At 37.8% G+C, this 26,445-nt stretch overlaps 1 protein-coding gene across 9 annotated transcripts in view; it reads left to right on the forward strand.

The window, feature by feature from the left end:
• cfap74 (cilia and flagella associated protein 74) overlaps positions 1–25,894 on the forward strand; it is an 86,191-nt gene extending 60,297 nt beyond the window's left edge. For 3 of the 9 annotated variants that reach the window (XM_067394119.1, XM_067394123.1, XM_067394127.1), the window contains 15 exons: positions 1,980–2,153; positions 3,319–3,452; positions 4,391–4,607; positions 9,258–9,580; positions 9,666–9,785; positions 12,745–12,848; positions 12,923–12,978; positions 15,899–16,018; positions 16,646–16,798; positions 17,966–18,056; positions 20,714–20,868; positions 21,580–21,709; positions 24,764–24,879; positions 24,965–25,099; positions 25,627–25,894. In XM_067394119.1, the coding sequence (XP_067250220.1) occupies positions 1,980–2,153; positions 3,319–3,452; positions 4,391–4,607; positions 9,258–9,580; positions 9,666–9,785; positions 12,745–12,848; positions 12,923–12,978; positions 15,899–16,018; positions 16,646–16,798; positions 17,966–18,056; positions 20,714–20,868; positions 21,580–21,709; positions 24,764–24,879; positions 24,965–25,099; positions 25,627–25,746 (2,148 nt within the window). In that variant the 3' untranslated portion in view covers positions 25,747–25,894. Of the gene's footprint in view, positions 1–1,979; positions 2,154–3,318; positions 3,453–4,390; positions 4,608–9,257; positions 9,581–9,665; positions 9,786–12,744; positions 12,849–12,922; positions 12,979–15,898; positions 16,019–16,645; positions 16,799–17,965; positions 18,057–20,713; positions 20,906–21,579; positions 21,710–24,763; positions 24,880–24,964; positions 25,100–25,626 lie in introns of those variants that run through there. The other 6 variants (XM_067394121.1, XM_067394122.1, XM_067394120.1 and 3 more) reach the window with 6 other exon arrangements.
• The last annotated feature ends 551 nt before the right edge of the window (positions 25,895–26,445 follow it).

The following is a 26,445-nucleotide window of genomic DNA, read 5'->3' on the forward strand; positions in this document are numbered from 1 at the left end:
CATTAACTAACGTTAAATAGTGTTACCTGTTTTAAACAGTTTTAAACATTTTCCTTTACAATTTGTGTACTGCGTTATTGTATTGAAATGTTTAGAAGTTGTTTTTGTTATAAGAAAAAGAGTTCTTAAACCTGTTATCTGACAACACTTTTTTTGCAACTTATGTCAATATCGTGATAATGCCGTATACCGTGATAAAAGCTTCAGCAATTATCGCAACATGAAAATTTGATACCGTCACATGCCTAGTCCACAGGAATGAAGAAGAAACGGGTTAGGTTGGGCTGAGATGAACCAGACAGAGAACTGCAGAAACAGAGAGCATCTTTAGTAAGATTAAGATACAGGAGTTAGAGTTGCAGATCACTCTGGCGTTCAACACAAATGCATGTGGCACAAAACAACAAGAAAGAGAAGCAGAAAGCTTAGAAAGGAATGCAAACAAGAAACGGGTGCGAACAATTCATAGGTGAATTCAGGTGACTGAAGAGGAGACCTAAAGGGCAAAACATCCACAGAACTGCAGTATAGGCCAGTCAATTCTACATCTCAAAAGAAGAAAAACAAAAATATGTGAAAAATGGGCACTTGTGATCCGTATGCAGCACCTGCTGCAGTATTTTAATCACAAAAAACAGCGGATATTCTAAAATGCTTAACGTGAAAAACTTAAAGTGCCTTAATGTACTAAAACAGTGATCTTAAAAGATCAAATTCAGTAAACAGATTATTAATGATGCATATATACAGGCAAGCAGATGAGCCCAGAATATGAACTCAGTACACTATGTTTTCTATGGAAAGACACTTAAAGGGTCATAAAAAAAATCAAAGCTTCCCACAGAAGCACGCTGCAATTCACTATTACACACAACACAATATACGTATATTATACATGGTTTTGTAAGCTCACTGTGCATTACACAAATATGTACAATAAATGCACAGCCGTTTGCATTTGTACTCTGCATCGAAAATATGAACACGCTGTTGCAGTTACTTTTGCGGCCTTTATAAGCCATTTGATTGGTTATTAGGCCGTAAAGACTGGTTACACTCGCAGTGTGAATGAATCGCATTTGTGTCGAAGACTCAGGGTCAGACTTATGTGACACAGAAACTCCTACAAAGCAAAAACAAACACAAATTTTTGACCCATTAATGCACCTCTCACTTACGTGATCTCAATGTTTGAAGCGCCTTTCAGAGGAAATCAACACGTGCTGTCACGAATAATAATTAAGCGAAGTGTCTTCTCATAGGATAAGGACATGCAGTCTCATGAATAATTATGAGACAACGATAAGTCATCGATATTCTGTTGTGCACGAAAATTATGACACAATGAAGATTTTAAACCTGAAAGATGAAAATAGTGCAAAAAATCAACTAGTTCAACTAGCAACATTGTCTTCTATGATGTTCAACACACAAAACACTGATAAAATCTCAGAAAATTTAGAGTTTCATGACCCTTTAACAAGAAACTGCACATATTCTAGGTTTATCTGCTTGCCTGTATATAGTGTGCTCCATCAATAATGTGTATATTGATTTTGGTCACCGTTTTACTACATCAGCAAACCTGGAAGGAAATGTAGGAAAGCCTTGTTTGACCCTTCACGTGGGCATTCCTATAAGGGTGTGACGTCACGTGAAAGCTATGAATTATCAAAATGAGGACTAGACAAGGGCTAAACGATGGGGCGTGGTAAAAGAAAACAAGGAGATGGGACAAGGTGAGCACATGGCAGACGCAGAGAAAGAAAGCCATGTGCATGCTGACAGGATCAAAAACAGGTAGCCAGGCAGAACTTGCAATGTGAGACTCGCACGTCGCGCCCATCTGCCATGGGACTGAGTGTTTGAATCCTGGGAATACTGGAGATAAGATGAATAAATGTCACATGCTTCATCATTGTACAGTCATGATTAGAGTGGAGACATGATTTAATGATGAATTACATTGATTTAACTAGGTGAGGCCTGTCCTGTTTACGGTCCATGCAGTGGTCACCAGCTCCGACCTGCTGTTTGACCGCACTGAGGTGGACTTTGGACACTGCTCCGTTTATGAGTCCTCCCAGACTTCAGTGCGTCTCACTAACTGTTCCTTATTGCTGCAGGAGTTTGGCTTTGTGGGTATTCCCAAGGTGAGCACAATATCCAGTGCACATGCTTCACAAAACTCACACTAAAGATTTGCCACACAAACCATGACCTCATTTGGTGTAGTGCATCTACATTAAACTCTACAACAGCTCTTAAAGGGTTTGTTCACCCAAAAATGTCATTAATTACTCACCCTCATGTCGTTCCACACCCGTAAGACCTTCATTCATCTTCAGAACACAAATTAAGATATTTTTGATGAAATCCGATGGCTCAGTGAGGCCTGAGCAATGACATTTCCTCTCTCAAGATCCATTAATGTACTTAAAAACATATTTAAATCAGTTCATGTGAGTACAGTGGTTCAATATTAATATTATAAAGCGACAAGAATAAAAACCCAAAATAACGACTTATATAGTGATGGCCGATTTCAAAACACTGCTTCAGGAAGCTTCGGAGCGCTATGAATCTTTTGTGTCGAATCATGATTCGAATCGCGTGTCAAATCACCAAACTGCGCAAACAACCGCTGATTCATAACGCTCTGAAGCTTCCTGAAGCAGTGTTTTAAAATCGGCCATCATTATATAAGTCGTTATTTTGGGGTCTTTTTGGCACTCCAAAAATATTCTTGTGCCTTTATAATATTAATATTGAACCACTGTACTCACATGAACTGATTTAAATATGTTTTTAGTAAATTAATGGATCTTGAGAGAGGAAATGTCATTGCTCAGGCCTCACTGAGCCATCGGATTTCATCAAAAATATCTTAAGTTGTGTTCTGAGGGTGAGTAATTAATGACAGAATTAAAAATGTTTTCTTTAACTATATTTAAAATGGCACAAACACACAGCTGAGTGTGTACGTATTTTGCCCAACCAATAAAAATGCATTTAGGCTTTTACAAACATTTTGTGTATTTGAAGTTTGATGTTTCAGTGTACCAATATAAAATTAATAAAAATGATGAATGCAAACACATTTAATCAGAAATGAGTTTTGTGCAAAATCTGTTCTCTGCGATCAGTCCTGTGACAGAAAATGTGTAGAAATGATTTAAAATCAGTTCATGCGAAACACTTTGAAAACACTGTAGTTACTGAGAGAGAAAATGAGAGAGAAAAGGAAAAACTTTTTAATCATGAGGCCTTGAAGATATAAACATACATGTACAAATATATATTTTTCTTTCTCTCTAGTTTATTGATGTCCAGCCTAATGACGGTTTTGGCACCTTGCTGCCTTCACAAAGCATGGACATTTACTTGATCTTCAGCGCGTCAAAGGCAGGGAAATACAACTTCACACTCACCTGTAAAACAGGCATTAACAGGTAGGAGAATGAGAAGCAGTTTACCAGAAGATCTGCTACACATCGACTGAATCTTTGAAGATAGCATACTGTTGCGTTATTATTTTTCATTAAAGGAATAATTCACCCAAAAATTATCCCATGATTTACCCTCAAGCCATCCTAGGTGTGTGTTTAGATGAGTTATATTTAAAAATATCCTTTGTCCTCCAAGGGTTATAATGGTTATGAATGGTATGCCAAATTCTGAAGACAGAAAAAATGCATCCATCCATAAAAAAAATTAATCCATACGACTCCAGAGGTTTAAAAAAGGCCGTTTGAAGCAAAGGGATGCGTTTTTGTAAGAAAAATATCCATATTTAAACCATTATAAATTCAAATAACGAGCTTTTTGGGTGAACTATCCCTTTAAGAATATTCAGACATTAAACAATGCCACATTTAATCCATGTAAGTATCTATAAAGAGCACAAAAGCAGTTTACTATAAAAAGCAGTCCAGTGTTGACTGTGCCAGAACACAAGGCTTTAACTTCAATGGCTCCATCTAGTGGCCAACAGTCCAAACCAATAGAGTTCTGTCCTTTAATCATTTCAGTGGCAGTTGCTCAATTGACAGTACCTAAAATACTAAGTACTAAGTACCTAAATAGAAATGTTCGCTCATAGGCGCTCGGCTCTAGACGCAGTTGTTTTTGTGTCAGTCACCTGTGAGCCATAAATGTCATGTGACTAATTACTCTACAGCAGCAAGTGGCCAGAAGGTGTTTGGATCTGCTGGGTCACATCTGTCTTTCCTGACACCATCAGCTGTTGCTAGGCCTGATACTGTCATGCAAAATGGATTATTGTATCAGTGTTTCTGAACTCCTGAAGAATAAAGGTTTCTTGACTCTTGAATTTATTGGTGATATTATTCACTCTTCTAACTCGTATGTCTCTCTATTCTTTACTCAGAGACTTCCTGTTATCTTGTCACGCGACTGGCGTCCAGCCCTCTCTGAAACTCTCTGATTGTTTGGTTGAGTTTGGAGGGACGGCGCTGGGCGACCGGACCACTGCAGTACTGTATGTGGAGAACCAGATCAGCTCAGCCCGACTCTTCGCCTTCTCTGTTCCTGAAAACTCTGACATCACCATCACACCTGCTTCAGGGCGTGTACTGCCTGGACAGGTACTGCTAACCTCTGAGGCAATTCACAATCATTCACATCTTCTCTGCTTTATTATCCTGTTTCATTACTACATTTTTGATTTTGCCTTTGATCCATCAACTAGGGGAGATCGGGGCTAGTTGTCACATTAGTTTTGACAGTCAAATTATGTATAGACACATACCTTAAAGTTTGGGCCACAAAACGACTATTGAATATTTCTTACCTTATTGGGGGAAAAAAATAAAAAAATCAGTGAGGCATGTTGTCACACTATATATAACAAAATATATGATACAATATGTAACAGATAACAATAAAACAGGGTAATTCATTGTTTGGGACAACAAATATTGTAATTAGTGAATTGTATAAAATTATACAGGATGCTTACTTATTTACAGAGAACACATGCTCTTAATTTAGGAGTGCATTAATAAACTTTAGGACATTGAAAATATATCAAAAAATGTGTTTTTCCTTTATAAATCAATACAAGGAGACATTTACAAGCAAATTGATTTAATTTATTAGAATACATGAAGTACACTGGGATTTTAAATATTCCTGCTTCAATTTGTATTTAATAATTATGTAATTATTTATAGGCTTTAATTTTTGTGTATGTATATAAACTGTAATAAACAGCTTATTGTGCTGATACTAATAAAATCTAGTAATATATATTTGAAGCATGAAGCACGGACATTTTACTATGCGAGACCCACTGTATTTCAGGCTTTTTTTCATAATTAAAAGTCCAATTTTATGCATATTTTTTTTATTTTATTTCCCCCCATAATATATATATGAAGCATGAAGCACAGACATTTTATAAATGTCTGTGAGTATAAAATAAAAAATTATGCATACAATTGGACTTTTAATTATGAAAAAAGCCTGAAATACAGTGGGTCTCTCATAGTAAAATGTCTGTGCTTCATGCCTTTTTATTCGCACACATGCTCCTACATCCATTTTACAGTTTGCACACATCTATTTTTAATTATGACAACTTTATCCAACCTGATATTTATGAAAAATACCCTAAGAACACAAGTTAACTTTACAAATCCTTCATTATATGGTGAATACAATGCTTTCCTTTTATATTAAAGGTGGCCTAGAATCAAAAATTGAATTTGCCTTGGCATAGTTGAATAACAAGAGTTCAGTACATGGAAATGACATACAGTGTGTCTCAAACTCCATTGTTTCCTCCTCCTTATGTAAATCTCATTTGTTGGCGAATCTTAGCATAACACTAACGTAACTGTCATGATCACCAGTGAGAGTGCCCTTTCAGCCACTAGAGGGCACTCCATCCTGGACTCTGTTCACCCATTTCATGGACTACATTCCCATACACACTCCCTGGACTAATCACTATTCATCATTGCACTCAGCTGTTTTGTGTTTGTTCATTAGAGTCTGTCTATTTAATCTCAGTTGTTTCTGTCCTCAGTTGTGGTTTGTTGTATTGTTACGTTCACCGTTTGTTTCTCTGGCCTTTTGTTTTGTGGACTATCTGGATTTTGACCCCTTGCCTGCTTTTGGACTTACGTTTCTGGATTTCCCATTAAATACTTATGCTGCAAGTGGATCTCTACATCTTGTTCTTGTGTGTCCGTGACAGAACAAACCACCAGACAACAGATCCAGCAGCATGAGCTTCCGGATTCCTCCGCCAGCCACCACGAGGGAGCGGATGGCTCAAGTTCGGGCTTTGACGGCCCAACGTCAGGACGGCTGGGAGGTAGGATGCTTCGCCAAGGTCTTTTGGACGATGGCGGTGGGGCTGGGGTACAATGATGCAGCTTTAAAGGATTTCTTTAATTGCTGCCTTGACGATCCTCTGCCTCAATGTGAGATGGAAGGGCTACGGATTTTAGACTTCTGGAGATTCGCCGCATATCTCCGCCATCGGAGAGAATGGACCTCACCGAGTCAACCAGGCAGTCTGCATGCTCCAGCCCAGGAATCCGTTTCAGAAGGCACAGGGGAGGTGGGCGCTGAGCCTCAGCTTCACTCCGGTAAAGGGAGGAGGAGGAGAAGGAAGAAGGCTTCTTCCATCCTTCAAGGCCCGGAGGCCGCTTCAGTCAGTGAGTCCATTCCAGAGTCCGCTCCAGCCAGTGAGTCTACTACAGAGCCCGCTCCAGCCAGTGGGTCCACTCCAGCCAGTGAGTCCACTCCAGAGCCCGCTCCAGCCAGTGAGTCCACTACAGAGCCCGCTCCAGCCAGTGAGTCCACTACAGAGCCCGCTCCAGCCAGTGAGTCCACTACAGAGCCCGCTCCAGCCAGTGAGTCCACTACAGAGCCCGCTCCAGCCAGTGAGCCCACTCCAGCTTATGAGCCCGTTCCAGCCAGTGAGTCCGCTCTAGCCATTGAATCCTTGTTGGGTGAGCCACCGCCTCACCCTCATAAGCGGAGGAGAAGGAGGAAAAGGGCTTCCTCCGTCCGACAAGGCCTGTAGACCACTCTAGAGGTTGTCTGTGGGTTCTCCAAGCGCCTTGCCCTGCCGGCGCCAACGAAGCGCCTTGCCCTGCCGGCGCCAACGAAGCGCCTTGCCCGGCCGCCGCCAACGAAGCGCCTTGCCCTGCCGGCGCCAACGAAGCGCCTTGCCCGGCCGCCGTCGCCAGAGCAGCCCGAGCCCGCTGCCGTCCCAGAGCAGCCCCAGTCTGAGCATGCTGCCGTCCCTGAGTCCTCCGCTCTCCCTGATATGGCCATGAAGCACCCTTGGCCTACTGCCCTGACGCCGTCCAAGCCTTCTGCCCTGCCGCCACCGCCCAGATCTTCTGTCCTGCCGCCATCATCCAAGCCTTCTGCCCTGGCGCCGCCGCCCAGGCTTTCTGCCCTGCCGCCACTGCCCAGGCCGTCTGAACCGTTGGAACCAGCCTGGTCAGTTCCTCCGGCACCACCCTGGCAATCAGCCAGGATTCCAGACCCGCTGGAACCAGCCTGGTCAGTTCCTCCGGCGCCACCCTGGCAATCAGCCAGGATTCCAGACCCTCTGGAACCAGCCTGGTCAGTTCCTCCAGCGCCACCCTGGCACTCAGCCAGGACTCCAGAACAACTGGAACCAGCCTGGTCAGTTCCTCCAGCACCGCCCTGGCTATCAGTTGGGCACCCTGGATCTGGCCCACCATCCCTCCCCCTGATCCTCCTCCTGTCCACCTCCCTCCTGATTTTTTTGTGTGTTTGTGTTTTGTCTGGTGGAGCGTCTGGTAGCCGCTCCTTTGAGGGGGGGTAATGTCATGATCACCAGTGAGAGTGCCCTTTCAGCCACTAGAGGGCACTCCATCCTGGACTCTGTTCACCCATTTCATGGACTACATTCCCATACACACTCCCTGGACTAATCACTATTCATCATTGCACTCAGCTGTTTTGTGTTTGTTCATTAGAGTCTGTCTATTTAATCTCAGTTGTTTCTGTCCTCAGTTGTGGTTTGTTGTATTGTTACGTTCACCGTTTGTTTCTCTGGCCTTTTGTTTTGTGGACTATCTGGATTTTGACCCCTTGCCTGCTTTTGGACTTACGTTTCTGGATTTCCCATTAAATACTTATGCTGCAACTGGATCTCTACATCTTGTTCTTGTGTGTCCGTGACAGTAACGTGACGTAACAGTCGGGATCATTAGTATGTACGCCCCCAATATTTGCATATGCCAGCTCATGTTCAAGGCATTACACAAGGGCAGCCAGTATTAACGTCTGGATCTGTGCACAGCTGAATCATCAGACTAGGTAAGCAAGCAAGAACAATAGTGAAAAATGGCAGATGGAGCAATAATAACTGACATGATCCATGATAGCATGATATTTTTAGTGATATTTGTGAATTGTCTTTCTAAATGTTTCGTTAGCATGTTGCTAATGTACTGTTAAATGTGATTAAAGTTACCATTGTTTCTTACTGTATTCACGGAGACAAGAGCCGTCGCTATTTTCATTATTAAACACTTGCAGTCTTTATAATTCATAAACACAACTTCATTCTTTATAAATCTCTCCAACAGTGTGTAATGTTAGCTTTAGCCACGGAGCGCTATCAAACTCATTCAGAATCAAATGTAAACACCCAAATAAATACTGTACTCACATGATCCGGTGCATGCATGCAGTATGCTTGACGAACATCTTGTAAAGATCCATTTGAGGGTTATATTAGCTGTGTGAACTTTGTTTATGCACTGTGTAACTGCACTTATAGTTGAAAGCTTGGGGGTGGGGAGCGCAAGATTTAAAGGGGCCGCAGCCTGAATCGGTGCATAGTTAATGATGCCCCAAAATAGGCAGTTAAAAAAATTAATAATAAAAAAAATCTATGGGGTATTTTGAGCTGAAACTTCACAAACACATACAGGAGACACCTTAGACTTATATTACATCTTCTGAAAGAACGTTCTACGGCACCTTTAATGTATGTCAAGAGCGGTTTTATCATGTTCACTTGAATTTTAGTTTGGCAGATAAAACATCTTCATTTACTAGATATTTAAAACAACATGAAAATTTGCATTTGTGTAAATAGATAGGCATTTGAAAAAGTCCATATACTTGTAGTTAGTGAGATTTAGTCCTTGTGACAACCTGCTCATCTCCCTCTTTTGTTTGGCCTGAAGTTTCTGTGTGATAGCAGTCTCAGGTCTGTTCATTGTTGTCCACAGAGGTGTCTGATCCAGGTTACGTTCAGCCCAACACTGACCGATGATGTGATCAAAGCAGAGGCTGTTCACCGGAGGAAGGAGTTTCACACTGACACCAGCAGCTGCCAACATACACAACCTGACAGCAAAGTAAGGAGCATCAATCATATCACTTCTCACACAACATACAGTATTGCCAGCTGTTGTAACGTCCCTGCTATCTTCGTTCATCTACAGAGCAAAATTGAAACTCCGTTGCCTTTGGTAAAAGATCAAGGCAGCAAAGTGACGCCTGCAAACAGCAGCCCTGTCCGCTCCCCGAGCCCAGCGGACGTTCAAGCAGGGTAAAAACGGTCTGCGTTTCATGCCATCATTTTCAGGGGACACTTGAAAATATACAGTAATTATATTTCTATCATTTCTTCACAGCTCTTTTGAATATTTGGCGGCGAAGGCCTCACTCCTGCGCTCTTTTACTGAGCGTCGCACTCGCCATGTCATATCCTGCTTCACCTCTACATCAGACACGTCAGAGGAGCCCAGATACAGGTGATGTGGATACATAAAACTGATGAAATGTTTCCTTCAAAACATCTTTCAAATGTTCAAAAAGAAGTTTAAGCTTCACCAGGTAATTTTTTGTATAAAGTGTGTCCAAAGTCCCTTTCACTCTGTGGCCAAATTTGTTTGGACCAAGTCATATCTATTTGAATGGGGGAATCCTGAAATCTCAAAAACTACTTCCTGAACTCACAATTAAATAATATATTTCAAATCAGCACCAAAATTCTGACATGAACTGTCACATAAATGGTGCTACAGAGAAAGTAGTGCAGTTCATTACTTAAACAGGCATGTGACTGACAAAAAGACAAAAAGGTAATATTCCATACAGAGCACACAAAATACAACCCTTAACCAGAAATTTGTTTAAAAAATGTGAAAACATTTTCTTTATTTACCAGAAATGGCAGACTGTGGGAATGTAGCCCTTATTGCTTAACACTGTCAGTTTTGTATATATTAGCTCAATATCTCTGATCACAAAACAAACTCCAACATCCCTTAAACCTCACAAGTAAAATTCAATTTAGAGAGCTACATTTCTCATTTTCATTAACATTAATAACATGGAAAATGTGCCACACATAGTGGATGATTTCTGCCACCTGGTGGAAAACAAGCACTTTTAAAATGAAAATGCCATGAAATTATTATTATAACCAGTAGATGGCTGCAGTGGACCACTCATGAGCTCATTTGCCATAATTATTATCACGTTTTGACTATTAAAACAAACTTTAGCACTTTTATTGTATCGTAGTATGAAGTATAGCAAGTGCAGGAAAATTCACAAAGTCTCATACCATTTAGATGAAGGGAACTGTTTTCTTTTTTTTTAATAAGCCCAGACCCCAAACAAAACTTCATACGGCGCCTATTTCATACATAGAATGAGCTGCACGTCAAATACATCACACATAAAAAACAAGTAAAAATAACAAAATAATGTAATACATAGAATACCGTAAAACCACAGCATAATGCAAGCTAGGGAAAAAGATATGTTTTTAACTTTGTTTTAAAAAGAAAATCTAAAGAATTTTATCTATTGGTAATGAATTGCATAACTTTGGAGCATAATTAACAAATCTGCATCCCCAGTTTTCTTTCTTCTGTTGCTGGGAACCTCCAGTGAACCAGCAGATGATCTTAATGTTCTTGGTGGAATATAATTAACGAGAATTGGCAATATAGTTTGGTCCTTGTCCATTACAGGCTATGCATGTATGGAGGAGGACCTTAAAAATGATTCTAAATTTTATAGGAATCCAGTGAAATATGTTATATGTGCATTGTGGATATGCTGAAGTCTTATCAATTGTTTTTTTGTGGAAGACGGGTAAAAAGTGCATTATAAAGTTATAAAATAACTTTTCAGGAACAGAAAACTTAAACGAGATACACAGTTTTTCTATTAATGAAAGAGTGTAATGCTGTCCATACACTACACTACTTTCAAAATCGTTGGATTGTTGTTCTTTTTACAATACACACCTGTCCGTCAACATCAACATTTTCATTAGACTTGATGATGGATCACAGGCAAGTCTACTAAACCAGGGAAGAAATACAGTTTCACACAATATTAGTTGTTTTCATGCCTTTTGCACAACATTGCACCATTTCATGCTTTTCATCTTCAGAAAGATCTTTCTCCCTTCCCATATTGCATGAGAACTGTGACTTTCTTAATAATGTGGAACAACCTCTAAGTAAGGTTTCCATAGACTTAAATAGACCTGGCAAATTATTTTGTCTGAGAAAAAACATGGATAAATAACATGGATAAAAAAAACATGGATAAATAAACAAACAAACACTTTCTTAGAAAAACTAAAATTTGAAATTTTATTTTACTGAAATCTTACTGATATGACACTTGCATAATAATTTGCAACCTAAGAAAACCAAAACTAAACTAAATTTTGCGTCTGAATGAGAAACTCCTACAAATGCATATGCAATAAGGTCAGTCTCAAAAAATAACTGTCACACCTTTTTAGCACAAGATGCTGCCGAAAATCAGGGCTTAAAGTAGCATGTGAGTGGCATAAAAGGTTATCGCTCCTCCATTAGCAGCAATACCTGTGAGCAAACACTTCCTGAGGTTTTGACCTGCTCCTCCTCGCAGAACCACTTCTGCTCAGTGACGTTTGTAGGCTTTCTTTCGAGCATGAACTGCACATTCAGCTTTAAGTCTGGACTTTGACATGGACATTCCAAAAGAAAAAATCTTGTTTTTCAACCATTCTGAGGTTGACTTTGTTGAATGTTTCAATTATTTTCTTGCCGCATAACCCGACTGTGCTTCAGCTTCAGTTTATGGACATTCTCTTGAATGGATCTCTGATACAGAGCAGAATTCATAGTTCCTTTAATAGTGGCAAAATGTCGAGCAAAACATCCCCAAATCATCACACTACTGCTGTGAGGTTCTTTTTATGAAATGCAGGTTGTCATGAAACACAAACAGTTTCTACCATCAAAAATAACAGTTTTAATTCATCTGTCCATAAGACATTGTTGTCAAGTGCTTTGCGAATGTGAGGCAAGCTTTTGATTTTTACTTTTCCATGAATCCCATTATGTGCCCAATGTCTTTCATAGGGCAAGAGACACGCAAAGATATTTCCATGTTGCTCTGAGTTTCTTTAACATCTGGGTAATTTCAGGTCTTGCTCTGGGAAAGGCCAGTTTGCCACTCTTTGAAAGATCAAAGTATTCTTGAATCATTTATTCAGTGGACGAAAGTGTCACACTCATCTGGTCATGTTAATCTTTATCTCATATGTGTTATCATCAATAGAAATAGATCTGACAAAAATATTATTTACTTCTTTAGAAGTAAAACTTTTTAAAGGAAAGAAATACTGCATGAACTTAACTTTTTTTGACAAAATATTTAAATAAAGACAAAGCTGACTGATCTCAGTGTGTTTTGCAGCCCACATGAGACGCTGAATCTGGAGTTACGCTGTCCAGCCGTCAGACCAGCTCTACTGCTCATCTCTGACAGCCACACCATCCACTTCAGTCAGGTGGCAGTAGGTGAGACACGTTTGACTATCAACTGTTACTGCTGGTGTTTTACCTGTACACTTGTAATGGTTTTTACCTTGTAGGTCAGAAGGTGTTGAAAAAGGTGATAATCCAAAACATTTCCTCAGAGTTTGTAAAGGTATCTTTTCCAATCCTTTATCCTTTCTTAATTTCTTTAATAAGTCAAATAATGTGTCTGTCTGGAATAATTAGGATTTTTTAAAATGCATTTTGAAAGAATATTGTGAAATATTATCACAATTTAAAATAGCTGTTTTCTATGTGAATATATAGTAACGTATAATTTATTCCTGTGATCAAAGCTGAATTTTCAGCATCATTACTCCAGTCTTCAGTGTCACATGATCCTTCAGAAATCATTCTAATATGATGATTTGATGCTCAAGAGACATTTATGATTTCTGAATTCCACACACAGGAATATATATCAGTAACACACACTGACCTACAAAATGGTCCCATTTCAAAAATGACCATTCAAGCCGATTTACAGCTCAAATAACACAGAATTAATTAAGGCTCTTGTTTACTAAAATACAAGCATCACATTTCTGCTGTTAATCCACAGAATTCCATTGTAAGTATATAAACAGGTGCACCTCGATAACTTAGAATGTCGTGGAAACGTTCATTTATTTCAGTAATTCAAATCAGATTGTGGAACTCGTGTATTAAATAAATTCAGTGCACACAGACTGAAGTACTTTAAGTGTTTGGTTCTTTTAATTGTGATGATTTTGGCTCACATTTAACAAAAACCCACCAATTCTCTATCTCAATAAATTAGAATACTTCATAAGATCAATAAAAAAAGGATATTTTAAACATAAATGTCAGGCTTCTGAAAAGTATATTCATTTCTATGCACTCAATACTTGGGCCTCCTTTTGCATGAATTACTGCAGCAGTGCGGCGTGGCATGGAGGCGATCAGTCTGTGGCACTGCTCAGGTGAAATGAGAGCCCAGGTTGCTCTTATAGCGGCCTTCAGCTCTTCTGCATTGTTGGGTCTGGTGTCTCTCATCTTCCTCTTGACAGTACTCCATAGATTCTCTATGGGCTTCAGGTCAGGCGAGATTGCTGGCCAATCAAGCACAGTAACACCATGGTCATTGAACCAGCTTTCGGTAGCTTTGGCAGTGTGGGCAGGTGCCAGATCCTGCTGTAAAATGAAATCAGCATCTCCATAAAGCTTGTCAGCAAAAGGAAGCATGAAGTGCTCTAAAATGTCCTGGTAGATTTCAGACTTCAGAAAACACAGTGGACCAACACCAGCAGATGACATGGCAGCCCAAATCATCACTGACTGTGGAAACGTCACACTGGATTTCCAGCAACATGGTTTCAGTGCCTCTCCACTCTTCCTCCAGACTCTGGGACCTTGATTTCCAAAGGAAATGCAAAATTGAGCAACAGTCCAGTTCTTCTTCTCCTTAGCCAAGGTAAGACGCTTCTGACGTTGTCTTTGGTTCAGAAGTGGCTTGGTACGTGGACTGTGACAGTTGTAGCCCATTTCCTGAAGACGTCTGTGTGCGTGGCTCTTGATGCACTGACTCCAGCTTCAGTACACTCCTTTTGAAGCTCTCCTAAGTTCTTAAACTGCCATCATTCCTTTCACTTGTAAAACTTTTCCTACCACACTTTTTCCTTACAGTCAACTTTCCATGAATATGCTTTGGCACAACACTCTGCGAACAGCTCTTTCAGCAGTGACCCTCTGTGGCTTACCCTCACTGTAGAGGGCCTTGATGATCATCTTCTGGACAACTGTCAAGTCAGCAGACTTCCCCATGACAGCTGTTGGGATTACTGATCTAAACCCAGTATTTATACCCTGAGAATGGTCATTTAATACAACTTGAAATTAAATATTCTAATAATTTTAGATACTTATTTTTTGATTTTGATGAATCATCAAAATGACAATTTCATTGTTATCATCAAAATGTAAACAAAAAAGTCTGGAAATATTTTACTTTGTCCAATAAATCTAGAATATATTTAAGTTTTAGTTTTTGAATTAAATTACAGAAAAAAATAACTTTTTCACGATATTCTAATTTATTGAGATGCACCTGTGTGTGTGTGTGTGTGTGTGTGTGTGTGTGTGTGTGTGTGTGTGTGTGTGTGTATATATAATTTACAATTTAAAATTTTTCAGCATCGTTACTCCAGTCTTCAGTGTCACATGACCCTTCAGAAATCATTCTAATATGCTGATTTGCTGCTCAAGAAACATTTATGATTATTTTCAATGTTGAAAACAGTTGTGTACTTTTTTTTCAGGATTCCTTGATGAATAGAAAGTTGAAAAGAACAGCATTTATCTGAAATACAAAGCTTCTGTAGCATTATACACTACCGTTCAAAAGTTTGGGGTCAGTAAGAATTTTTATTTTTATTTTTTTGAAAAGAAATTAAAGAAATTAATACTTTTATTCAGCAAGGATGCATTAAATCAATCAAAAGTGGCAGTAAAGACATTTATAATGTTACAAAAGATTAGATTTCAGATAAACACTGTTCTTTTGAACTTTCTATTCATCAAATAATCCTGAAAAAAAATATTGTACACAAATATTTTGTACAATTGTACACATTAAATGTTTCTTGAGCAGCAGATCAGAATATTAGAATGATTTCTGAAGGATCATGTGACACTGAAGACTGGAGTAATGATGCTGAAAATTCAGCTTTGATCACAGGAATAAATTACTTTGTCAAATATATTCAAATAGAAAACAGTTATTTTAAATTGTAATAATATTTCACAATATGACTGTTTTTACTGTATTTTTAATTAAATAAATGTAGCCTTGGTGAGCAGACGAAACTTCTTTTAAAAACATTAAAAATCTTAGTGGTTCCAAACTTTTGGACTGTACTGTATTATATACAGTCAATAGAACTGTATTGAAGCTAAACCATTTCTTAAATGTTGTTAATGGCAGGTATTATGAAGTTCTTGAGGTAGAAATGCTGCTGTTCGTTCTTGTCCAGTTATGTATTGTTTGACATCAGCTCCAACCTGACTTTCAGCTGACATCATCCCTGCTGGATGTGAATGGGCCATTTTCTGTGCTGAACGCCATGCGTCCCATCGGTCCTGAAGAGACACACGTGCTCCTGATCGCATTTACACCCTCTGTGGCCAAGAAGGTGAGCGCTGCTGCCACCCATACACAAATCATAGCTTCATATTATTCTCAGTATCTGAACGTAAGGGCCTCGCTACACCAGCTGATTGTAGGATAGAGATAACTAAATGTTTAATATTAAACAGTGTATTAATTGCTACAGAGAAATTGATTTAAATAGATTAAATTTCCCCTATCATGCTAATGATATTTTGGAGTTTCCTACAACAGGTTTACATGCATCAAAAAAACACTTTAATTTTCTCATATCACTGCAGCATCAGCTCTTTTCTCTCTGAAACGCTTCAATCAAGGATTTGGTCTTTCTAAACCCCGCCTTTCTGAGAGCTGCTCTGCTCTGATTGGTCAGATCCTAAAGATCCCCAAAAAAGTTATAAAAATGTTGTAAAACAAATCCATATGAATTGAGCAGTTTAATCCAAGGCCATGTTTACACCTGGTATAAAGAAGATCTTTGGTCGCCTGGATCACAAGTGGACGGCGCTAAATATGTTTTGAGCTTGTGCACTTGTGACCACAGTCAGATGAAATGCTTTCAACCGGATTGTTTTCATAGTGAATGTGTTCGAATCTGCCATTGAGCCGATGCTGGTATTCATAACGGGAAAATGTTGTGTTGTTTTGTCAGTATTATGAAACTCTGGAGGTGAGCTGCAGTCAGATGTCGCTGGAGATCGCTCTATGTGCTGAAGCTGTCGATCCCATCATCACCTGCTCACATGAAGGACACGTTGACTTTGACTACGTTCCTGAAAACGAGAGCGCCTCACAAGTGTTCAGGGTATCGGCTCTATGTTGCATTCATAACATTAGCAGATGCCTTCACTTTTGACAGAATGATGTTCTTCCTCAGTATTTCTGTTCATTCTGTTATTTCTAAGTACAGATCAAGATACATTTACTGAAGAAGCAAAATGACTTTTTTCTTGTTTTAAGCAAAAGCTCACTTAATTTGGATACATTACTCAGTATGTAATGTCTTGTTTTGGGTGTTATGGTTTATGTTCATGTTTCATGGTTTAGGCTTTCATTGCTTTAAGTTTGCCATGTGCTCCCATGTTATGTGATTCCCTGCTCCTCATGTGATCATGTCATGTGCTTCCCTAGTCTCATGTCTTATGTTAAGGCAGGAACACCAAGACGACCGTCGGCCCACTAATTTTTTTCTCAGTGTGTTTCGCACCGTCGGCTGAAGTTGGTCCTCGATGTTTTTTTTTTCGGCCGATTCGACATGTTGAATTGGCATCAGAGCTCATCAGTCCATCTGATAATTCTGATAATACTGCCACCTGCTGGTACGGAAAGGCATTTCATCTTACGCAGACACAATTTTTTCAGAATGAACCAGCCGGCTGCTCTCGCGGTACTTTGAAATCATACGTCACAGTCACATGGTGTTGGCGCTGTCTGAAGTCAGACAAAATTTCTTACCAGCATGCACTGCTTCAAGGCAGCCAGCGATCAGTCTGTGCAGCGCTGCATCAAGTCGAACAAGCCTATCGTCATTGGTTGATTTAGTCATGTGCTTTATCTGTTCTGTTTTGTGATTGGGTCATTGTCTTGATTGTTCACAGGTGTTCTTATTTCACCTGATTACTTTAAATAGTACTAAAGATACTATTTTATATATTTTTTCTGACTGTAAAATGAGTTGTGATGGGCTGAATAGTGTCATGCTGCAGTTCAACACTAGAGGTCACTGTCACCTTAGGATCAGGTCTGTTGACTGTGTTTCTGTGCAGGCTTGCATACTGTTTTTTGTTTATTGTAATGGACTCCTCATTTTAATCCCCCTGTAGTATATATTACTGGTTGTGTAGTGAAAAAATAAATGGCAAAGCTGAATTTTCAGCATCATTACTCCAGTGTCACATGATCCTTCAGAAATCACTGTAAGGTAATATGAGTTTGTTAATGGACTGATGGCCTCTCTCTCTGGTGTCTGTAGCTGCAGAACCTGTCCTCACTGGATGTGCGCTTCAGTGTGCTGTTAGACAGCCAGCGTCTCACAGACGTCATGGACTCCACAGCACATGTGGGTGAGTTACAGGCACACACACATCTCCTGTGGAATAGAAGCATGTGACTAGAGATTCTGCCGATACAACACATGCCTTTTAGAGAAATGTTCCCCCAAAAACATACATTTTGTCATCATTTAATCAACCCGTTCTGTGCAACACATGTTTAGCAGAATGTTGATGCTTCTCTCTTTAATGAAAGCTGTCAAAATGTCAAGCTCCCCCAAAAAAACAGGGAACATGATCAGAACATTCTGGCAAGGTTCTCTTAAAGTTATACACTCTTAAAATGTGTATATACACTATCGCTCAAAAGTTTGGAACCACTAAGATTTTTAATGTTTTTAAAAGAAGTTTCGTCTGCTCACCAAGGCTACATTTATTTAATTAAAAAAACAGTAAAAACAGTAATATTGTGAAATATTATTACAATTTAAAATAACTGTTTTCTATTTGAATATATTTCACAAAGTAATTTATTCCTGTGATCAAAGCTGAATTTTCAGCATCGTTACTCCAGTCTTCAGTGTCACATGATCCTTCAGAAATCATTCTAATATGCTGATCTGCTGTTCAAGAAACATTTATGATTAATTTCAATGTTGAAAACAGTTGTGTATTTTTTTTCAGGATTCCTTGACGAATAGAAAGTTGAAAAGAACAGCGTTTATCTGAAACACAAAGCTTCTGTAGCATTATACACTACCGTTCAAAAGTTTGGGGTCAGTAAGAATTTTTATTTTTTTTGAAAAGAAATTAAAGAAATTAATACTTTTATTCAGCAAGGATGCATTAAATCAATCAAAAGTGGCAGTAAAGACATTTATAATGTTACAAAAGATTAGATTTCAGATAAACACTGTTCATTTGAACTTTCTATTCATCAAATAATCCTGAAAAAAAATATTGTACACAAATATTTTGTACATCTGTGCACAATAAATGTTTCTTGAGCAGCAGATCAGCATATTAGATTGATTTCTGAAGGATCATGTGACACTGAAGACTGGAGTAATGATGCTGAAAATTCAGCTTTGATCACAGGAATAAATTACTTTTTAAAATATTTTGAAATAGAAAACAGTTATTTTAAATTGTAATAATATTTCACAATATTACTGTTTTTACTGTATACTATATATTTAATTAAGTAAATGCACCCTTGGTGAGCAGATGAAACTTCTTTTAAAAACATTAAAAATCTTACCGATCCCAAACTTTTGAGCGCTGGTGTATAGTCTCATTTCAAGACATTTTTAGCAAGTTTTTAAAACCAACCACAAATAAAACAAGAAAAAAGGTTTCAATAGTTCAATGGTTTCTAGACATTTGTACTGCTTGAATGTAGTTAAAATATCTAAATGTACTTCCTTTTTTTCTTGTTTTAAGATTTTAAGAACTTTATCACAAGTTTTTTGTCTTGTTTTAAGATGTCTTTTCTCACCCCATTGGCAGATAATTTTGCTTGATTTGAGTTTTTCTTTTCTTAATTTGTTTTCTTTTCTTATTTTTGCATGTTGATTTTTTGCAGTGTATGAACAAACATTCTTTCAGTAACGTTAATAGAACATTTGTTTAAAGTTATCTGGTCTTCTTAATGTTCGAAAAATGCAAATAATGTTTGCAAAGTAACATTTATATAACCAAGAAAAAACATTTTTAAAACATGAAAAAAACACATTTTGAATGTTCATGGAACATTCAGATAAAACCTAATCTGAAAGTGAGCAGAACGTTCTTGGAAGTTCTTGTTAGCTTGGATAACAGTGGTCCATATCACTCATGCCCTGTATTATATATGTCTTCTGAAGTCATATAATAGTTTTGCAGTACTAGTGGAAAAACATGAGGGTCATGTGTAAATGAATGTTCATTTTTGGGTGAGCTGTCCCTTTAAGAACTCTTAACAACTTTAAGATGAACAGCACACACTCATTTACTTGCGTATACAGTACCTGTCAGAAGTTTGGAAACATTAGTTTTTTAATGTTATAAAAGAAGAAAATGAAGAAAGAAGAAAGTGGCATTTATTCCTGTGATCAAAGCTGAATTTTCACATGATCCTTCAGAAATCATTCTAATATGCTGATTTTATTGCTGATTATTATCAATGTTGAAAACAGTTATGCTGCTTCATGTTTTAAAAAATCTTACAGATCCCAAACTTTTGACAGGTACAGTACAGTAGTACCCAAAAATTTAAAATTTTCACCCTTTATTTAAATATTATTAAACAAGATTTTTATAAGCATATTGCATAGTTGTGCTTTGAGTTAGTTTTATTTGTGATAACACAGTGAAACATGCCAAATTATGTGACACAATTTTTGTCTAGGCTGTCATACAAAGAAATTATGAATACACACAGACACAAAAAGAGAACCAATAAAATATTTGATTTACTGATTATGTTGTAGTCAATGTTTTCTTTTTCCTGCCAGCGTTTTTGTTTTTCTATGCATTTGTTTTTGCATAGTAAAATCAATCCTATAACTGTAGTCAACTATAATACCTTGAAAGTTTAGTGTTTTGTTCTTCCCCTCATACTTAAAATAGTTAAAAATATAAAATATTTCCCTCATATTTTGATGGTTTAATCGAACTTGTACATGACAATTCTGCTCAAATCTATGATATCATTATTAATATCATTGTGCGTCCGTCCTTCCTTTCAGGGACTCAGAACCACAGCGGGTTGAGCGTGTTCCGCGTGTCTCCATCAGGTGGAGCCATTTCTCCTGCCGCCGCTGCTGACATTACTGTGACCTTCCATCCCGATCATGAGAGTCTCCATTACAGAGACGTTCTGAGAGTGAAACTCCTCGACAAAGTGAGACAGCTTCATCTTCACATCAATACAAACTACAGTCAGGATGGGAAATGGACTTTTTATATATATTTATATGCATATTCTGCATTATTTTAGATATTTTGTTTCTTGAAACAAAACAAAATAATTTTGCAACTTGAATTACATTTATTTTTCTTACTCTATTGGAAATTTTTAATGGCCTAAAACAAAAACTTTGTTACATTTTGTTCGATTGGTGAATAAATAGTAACACTTTACAATGAGGTCTCATTTGTTAACATTATTTACTGCATTAGCTTACATGAACTGACGATATATTCTTACAGCATTTATTTATCTTTGTTGATGTTAGTTAATATCTAATTCATTGTTCATTGTTTGTTCTTGTTATTTCACAGTGCATTAACAATTGTTGACAAATGCAACTTTGGGTTTTAAAAATGTATTAATAAATGTTGAAATAAACATTAAATAAGATTGATAAATGCTGTAGAAGTATTTTTCATTGTTAGTTAATGTTAAATAATGTAGTTAACTAATATTGATATATATAATCTTTTTGTAAAGTGTTACTTTTTTGACTAGTGGGGTGTGTTTATTTCCTTCCCTGTTGGCAATATAATTATGGAATATGATTCTTACAGCCTGTTCAGTTATGTAGTGTGCATCATACGCAGCAGTGCTGATGTTCTGACAAAAATAATTGTGTGTTTGTGAATGTGCCGATAGCAAACGGTGTGTGTGCTGGAGCTCAGGGGCTCTTCATGTCGACACAACATGTTTGTCTGTGGTGGGGATCCAGTAGAGGACTGTTCTGAATCACTCATCCCATCGCATATATACACATCAGGGCATCAAGGTACTTCATTCCTTTCATGTAGTCATGCTAAGGCTGTATTTCCTTCTGCAACCCATCTAGCTATATTTAATATGTTTAAATTATATGAAACCTATAGGTGATTTGTGTACTTTCTGCATTGTGTTCTGTAGTCAGACTTTTGAATAAGGGCACAAAGTCTGGTCCACATTCCAGCTATGCATGCCTGTCGGAAATATGTATCAAAAAAACATCTGTTTTGAATTTAAGGCCATAAAAAGTCCTAAATATCTTAAATGGTATGAGAGAAATCTTAATTATCATTTCAAGAGGTCTTAAATTTGGAGAAAGAAAAATAGGAATCACACTGTTGCTTAATGTGATTATTAAACCTCAGAAGTAAATTTGCAGTAAAGTATATTTCACAGTAAAAATGCGTCACTGTTGCTTGTTCTACAGGCTCGTGCTTTCAGAGCGATTGCTTATTGATCTACTGTTTCTGAATTATGAGAGTGTTCAGCTTACAGTGTTTATGTCATACCTGAAAACTCGTCGCCTTTTCTAAAAAGCACAGCTGTGCTGTATACAGGGGTTACCAGGGTAACCGCTATATTTCTGCTGCTCCATAAGCACCACATGATGTCAGAGAATGAAGTTGCATTTTCATTCAGCTGGTTTATTTCATTCATCCTAATTTAACAATTAGGATATTTAAAGCTGCAGTCTGCGATTTTTTTCCTCTTTGTCGCCATCTCTTGTTTGAAACCTGCAATGGACTATATGCACGGGTTACTTCCTGGTTGTCGTTAAGCCAGCTCGGGCACTGCCGGTGAACTGTTATCTGTTCATTCTGTAGTCGTTGTACATCGACACAAGTGGTTGACTTTTTAATGTTGTATTTATATTTTAATGCAGTTATTACATTTACCTAATTTGCCAATAAACCAGTTTTATTGATTGCAATAAAGACGAAGCTATTGGGACGTGTAAAAACGCTGTGTCTGTAATTAGACACACACACACATTTTTTTCCCCAGCACTTTAAATGTTATTTTTAATGTGATGACCACAAACATTATTTGTTCATCCTTCTGAGATTGTCCCCATTGTAAACCCGAATGTTTAAAAATGTAGGAAATTTAACATTTAATAAAAAAAACTTATTTAAAAATAAAAAAGACAATAATTAGCACTTTAACCAGCAGGTGGCGGCAAAGTAGCATTTATTTGCGCACATATCAGCCATTTCCACTAAACGTTTTTCACTTCGTTTTTGACTAAATATTAAACTTTATAAAATAACTAGGTTTGAAAAAATAATTTGTCAATGTGAAGTATGAAATACGCACAAAATCTTATGAAAAACAATAACTTTTCTTGTGAATGACAGAAAGCGAGCGCCGCTCTCTCTTTGTAATCACAGCAGCTGTCAGTCAGTGCAGCACAAGATCAATGATTTCAGCACACTTGTAAAAACTCACATTTTATTCAATGAATCAAACTAAAGTGCACAATAAATATTTAATTTTTGAAGCTTTTTTTCACATAAAAGTGTGAAAACTGATGGTCGAATTGAATTTAGCTGAGGAGGAACACTGAGGTACGTCTTTATTTATTTATTTTCTAAAATGTCTTACGTTTGAATAAGTAAATTAATGCTATGCCTGACTATTTAAGTGACTATATTCTGATTATAAACTAAGTATTACACTATTGATGCTCAACACACCAGCACATGACTCTCACCAGAAGTTATCGAGCTGGCTTATATTAATGCGAAAGTTCTAAAGAACGTTCCGTACATATAGTCCATTGCACTCATATGCGGAACAGTTATCTGTATGTGCGTCGGCACAGCTCGTCAGCGCGGATGAATCTAATGTTTGCTGTCAGTCACCGCACCGGTGTGGATACTGTACTTCAGAATCACAGATTCTACATCTTGAAAGTATGACCAATATAAGAATTTTCACTGGAAAATATCATCTGAACAAGTAAGTAACATTTCTGCCACTTTTGTTTTGACCAACTGAGGAAAAAAGCATTAGGCCTACAATAAATCACGCTGCCAATGATGATTAAATCTAACGATCGCTTAGCTCGGATCATGCCAAACCATGCAAATTTTTATTACTGTTATACTTTGTTCTCAAATTGTTAATGTTAACAACATCAGCATTGCGTGACTATGTGTATTTAGTGTATATTAGAGTTACCTGTAGATTTCAATTTCTGTATCCACTCCACAGTCCGAAGTCTTTTGCTTTTTGACTACGGGTGAATCTCCAGTTGTCAATGATGATTGTCATTTGGATCTTTCTGGATTACAATCCGCCATCAAAATGATAAGTTTAATTATTTCAGCAGCTGTGAGAACAGGCTATAAATGATCCGCTACCAGCAGCATCCTCACGTGATAAAACTGACTAGCCGGGACTCCTTCCTTTCTGTTTACGGACGTGACGTAATGACGCAAAGACGAACTGCTGCATGCTCGAATTTCCCACGGAAATCCACCAGGTCGCTCTTATTTTAAAATTTGAACACTGCCTGGTCATGTACTTGCTAAAAAATTGATTTTGGATAATTTTTAACCAAAAAAAGTTACGGACTGCAGCTTTAAATAAACATAAATATAATAATTTAGAATTTTCACTCATCCCTTTTCTTGAAAAAGGTTTGAAGCCTGAAATGTGTGGTTTATCATTTAATGAAACTTTTTTGTTTTGTCAAAACCTGTATTATTTGAACTGTAAAGTTGTTTTAATGCTCATTTTATGGTTTGGATGTTACTCTACCTCACACATATGGTATAATTTTACTTGTGCAGATTTTAAAGGTCTCAAAAGGCCTTAAATTGAATGTTATAATGCACTGCAGATTCCTGGTGAAATGCTTGACTGAAAAAAAATAATGTTTGTCAGAGTGATTATAAACCTGTGAACTCTGACTCTGTGAAGTTGTGTAGTAGCCTGCCAATCAAACTGGATCTGAGCCAGCTTGTGCCATTTTTGTTTTCAATATGCATCAAATGGTCAGTGAACAGACCATTTACAACAGTCTTTGACATCTTTGTCATTTTTTACACGTATGTAGACAGCAGGAGTTTGCTGCTGACTTTTAGGAGTGAATATCAAGAGGGCAAAGCAATCGCAACCACACGCAAACTCCATGTGGGATGTGTCCTCGGCTCAAAACCGGCCACAAAAAAAGTAAACAGTTCAACGCCATATCGTCTGAAGACATAATTCATGTCTGAAGTGGTTCATGCTGAGAAACCCTCTCTTCTGCTCTCAGACGGTTGAGTTTGTCTGGGAGAGTCTCTCTCCGGTGGAGCAGCAGGGCTTCAGAGTGGCACCGATGCAAGGAAGTGTGGATGCAGGAAACAGACGTCTCATCACCATCACCTGGATGCCATCTAGTGGCCTCGCTGTGAGTATTGAAACCAGAATTTAATCAAAGTAGTCCATGTGACATCAGAGGATTAGTTAGAAGTTTTTGAAGCATTGGAAATACATTTTGGTCCAAAAATAACAAAAACTACGACTTTATTCAGCATTGTCTTCTCTTCCGGAATCCTTTCCATTGAACTGATTCCATTGAATTGATTCCATTGAACTGATTCCATTGAATTGATTCCATTGAACTGATTCAATTGAATTGATTCCATTGAACTGATTCCATTGAATCCTTTCATCTGTCGGCGTTGGTAATGCACTTTTATGTTGTTGTTTTTGGCGATTAGGACATCTGCGACATGCACACTTACAAACTAACCCTTTTTTTATGAACTAACCCATGTTTTAAGTCTGATTTGTCATATTTTGTCAGCCACACATTAAGTGTGAATATGTCATAAATTCAAGAAAACATTAAATAATCAAGAGTCACATGGTAATAAAACAAGTTGTATTCACAGAACTGGAATTGCACTGTAGGTTACAATATAAGTGGTGTAGTTTGTGTGTGTTTCTGTCTTCCAGCCGAATGCAGTGGTTCAAGCGTGTGCTCTGCTGACCGTCAGAGGAGATGAGACTGTCGTTTACCGCGTCATTATGACGGCCCATACAGCAACTTAGAATAACATTCAAAATTTGTGCCATTATTTATTGATATATAATTCACTGTTACTGATATTTGAGTCTAGTTCAAGACATCTTTTCGATCATTATTGATTTGATATGAGTTCATGCTCTGTGTAAAAGGTGTAAATGTTTTCTGAATTGCAATACGCTGTGCAACAATAAATAATGATGTACAAAACATTTACAAGGATGCTTTTTTTATCAAAGGAGGGAAGATCACTCTCCATCAACATTAGGGCACCAATAACATAGACTAAAGGAGGAGCACATATGAAATTTCATCATCTTGCAGGATCAGCTAGTAAGCCTTGTTACTGCTGGTGTCAACAATTAACAGCTAAAGGAGACCGAACACAAAAATAGATATCCATAAGATGTTTAGTGAGAACTAGACTCGGCTGGGAAGGTCTTTCCTCTTCTGCCTCGTGACTGGCTGATTGTTTCTGATGTGCACAAAGATTTTTTGTTTTTTCAAATGTATTGTAAGTACAACAGACATTTCCTACATTATTTTTAAAACGCAGAGCACCATATGAAAGATATTTGAACAAATCAATGTTTTCAGATCTTTTTGTGAAAAAACAAATGAGAAAGTAGTTTTCATGTGATTGTGAAGTGCAGGTGTGAGATTGTGTTGATGCACAGAGATTCTTAATAGATACTAATTAGGCAGACACAATTTCTTTTAAATAT

Source organism: Chanodichthys erythropterus, chromosome 9 (assembly GCF_024489055.1).
Source record: "Chanodichthys erythropterus isolate Z2021 chromosome 9, ASM2448905v1, whole genome shotgun sequence".
Taxonomy (NCBI): domain Eukaryota; kingdom Metazoa; phylum Chordata; class Actinopteri; order Cypriniformes; family Xenocyprididae; genus Chanodichthys; species Chanodichthys erythropterus.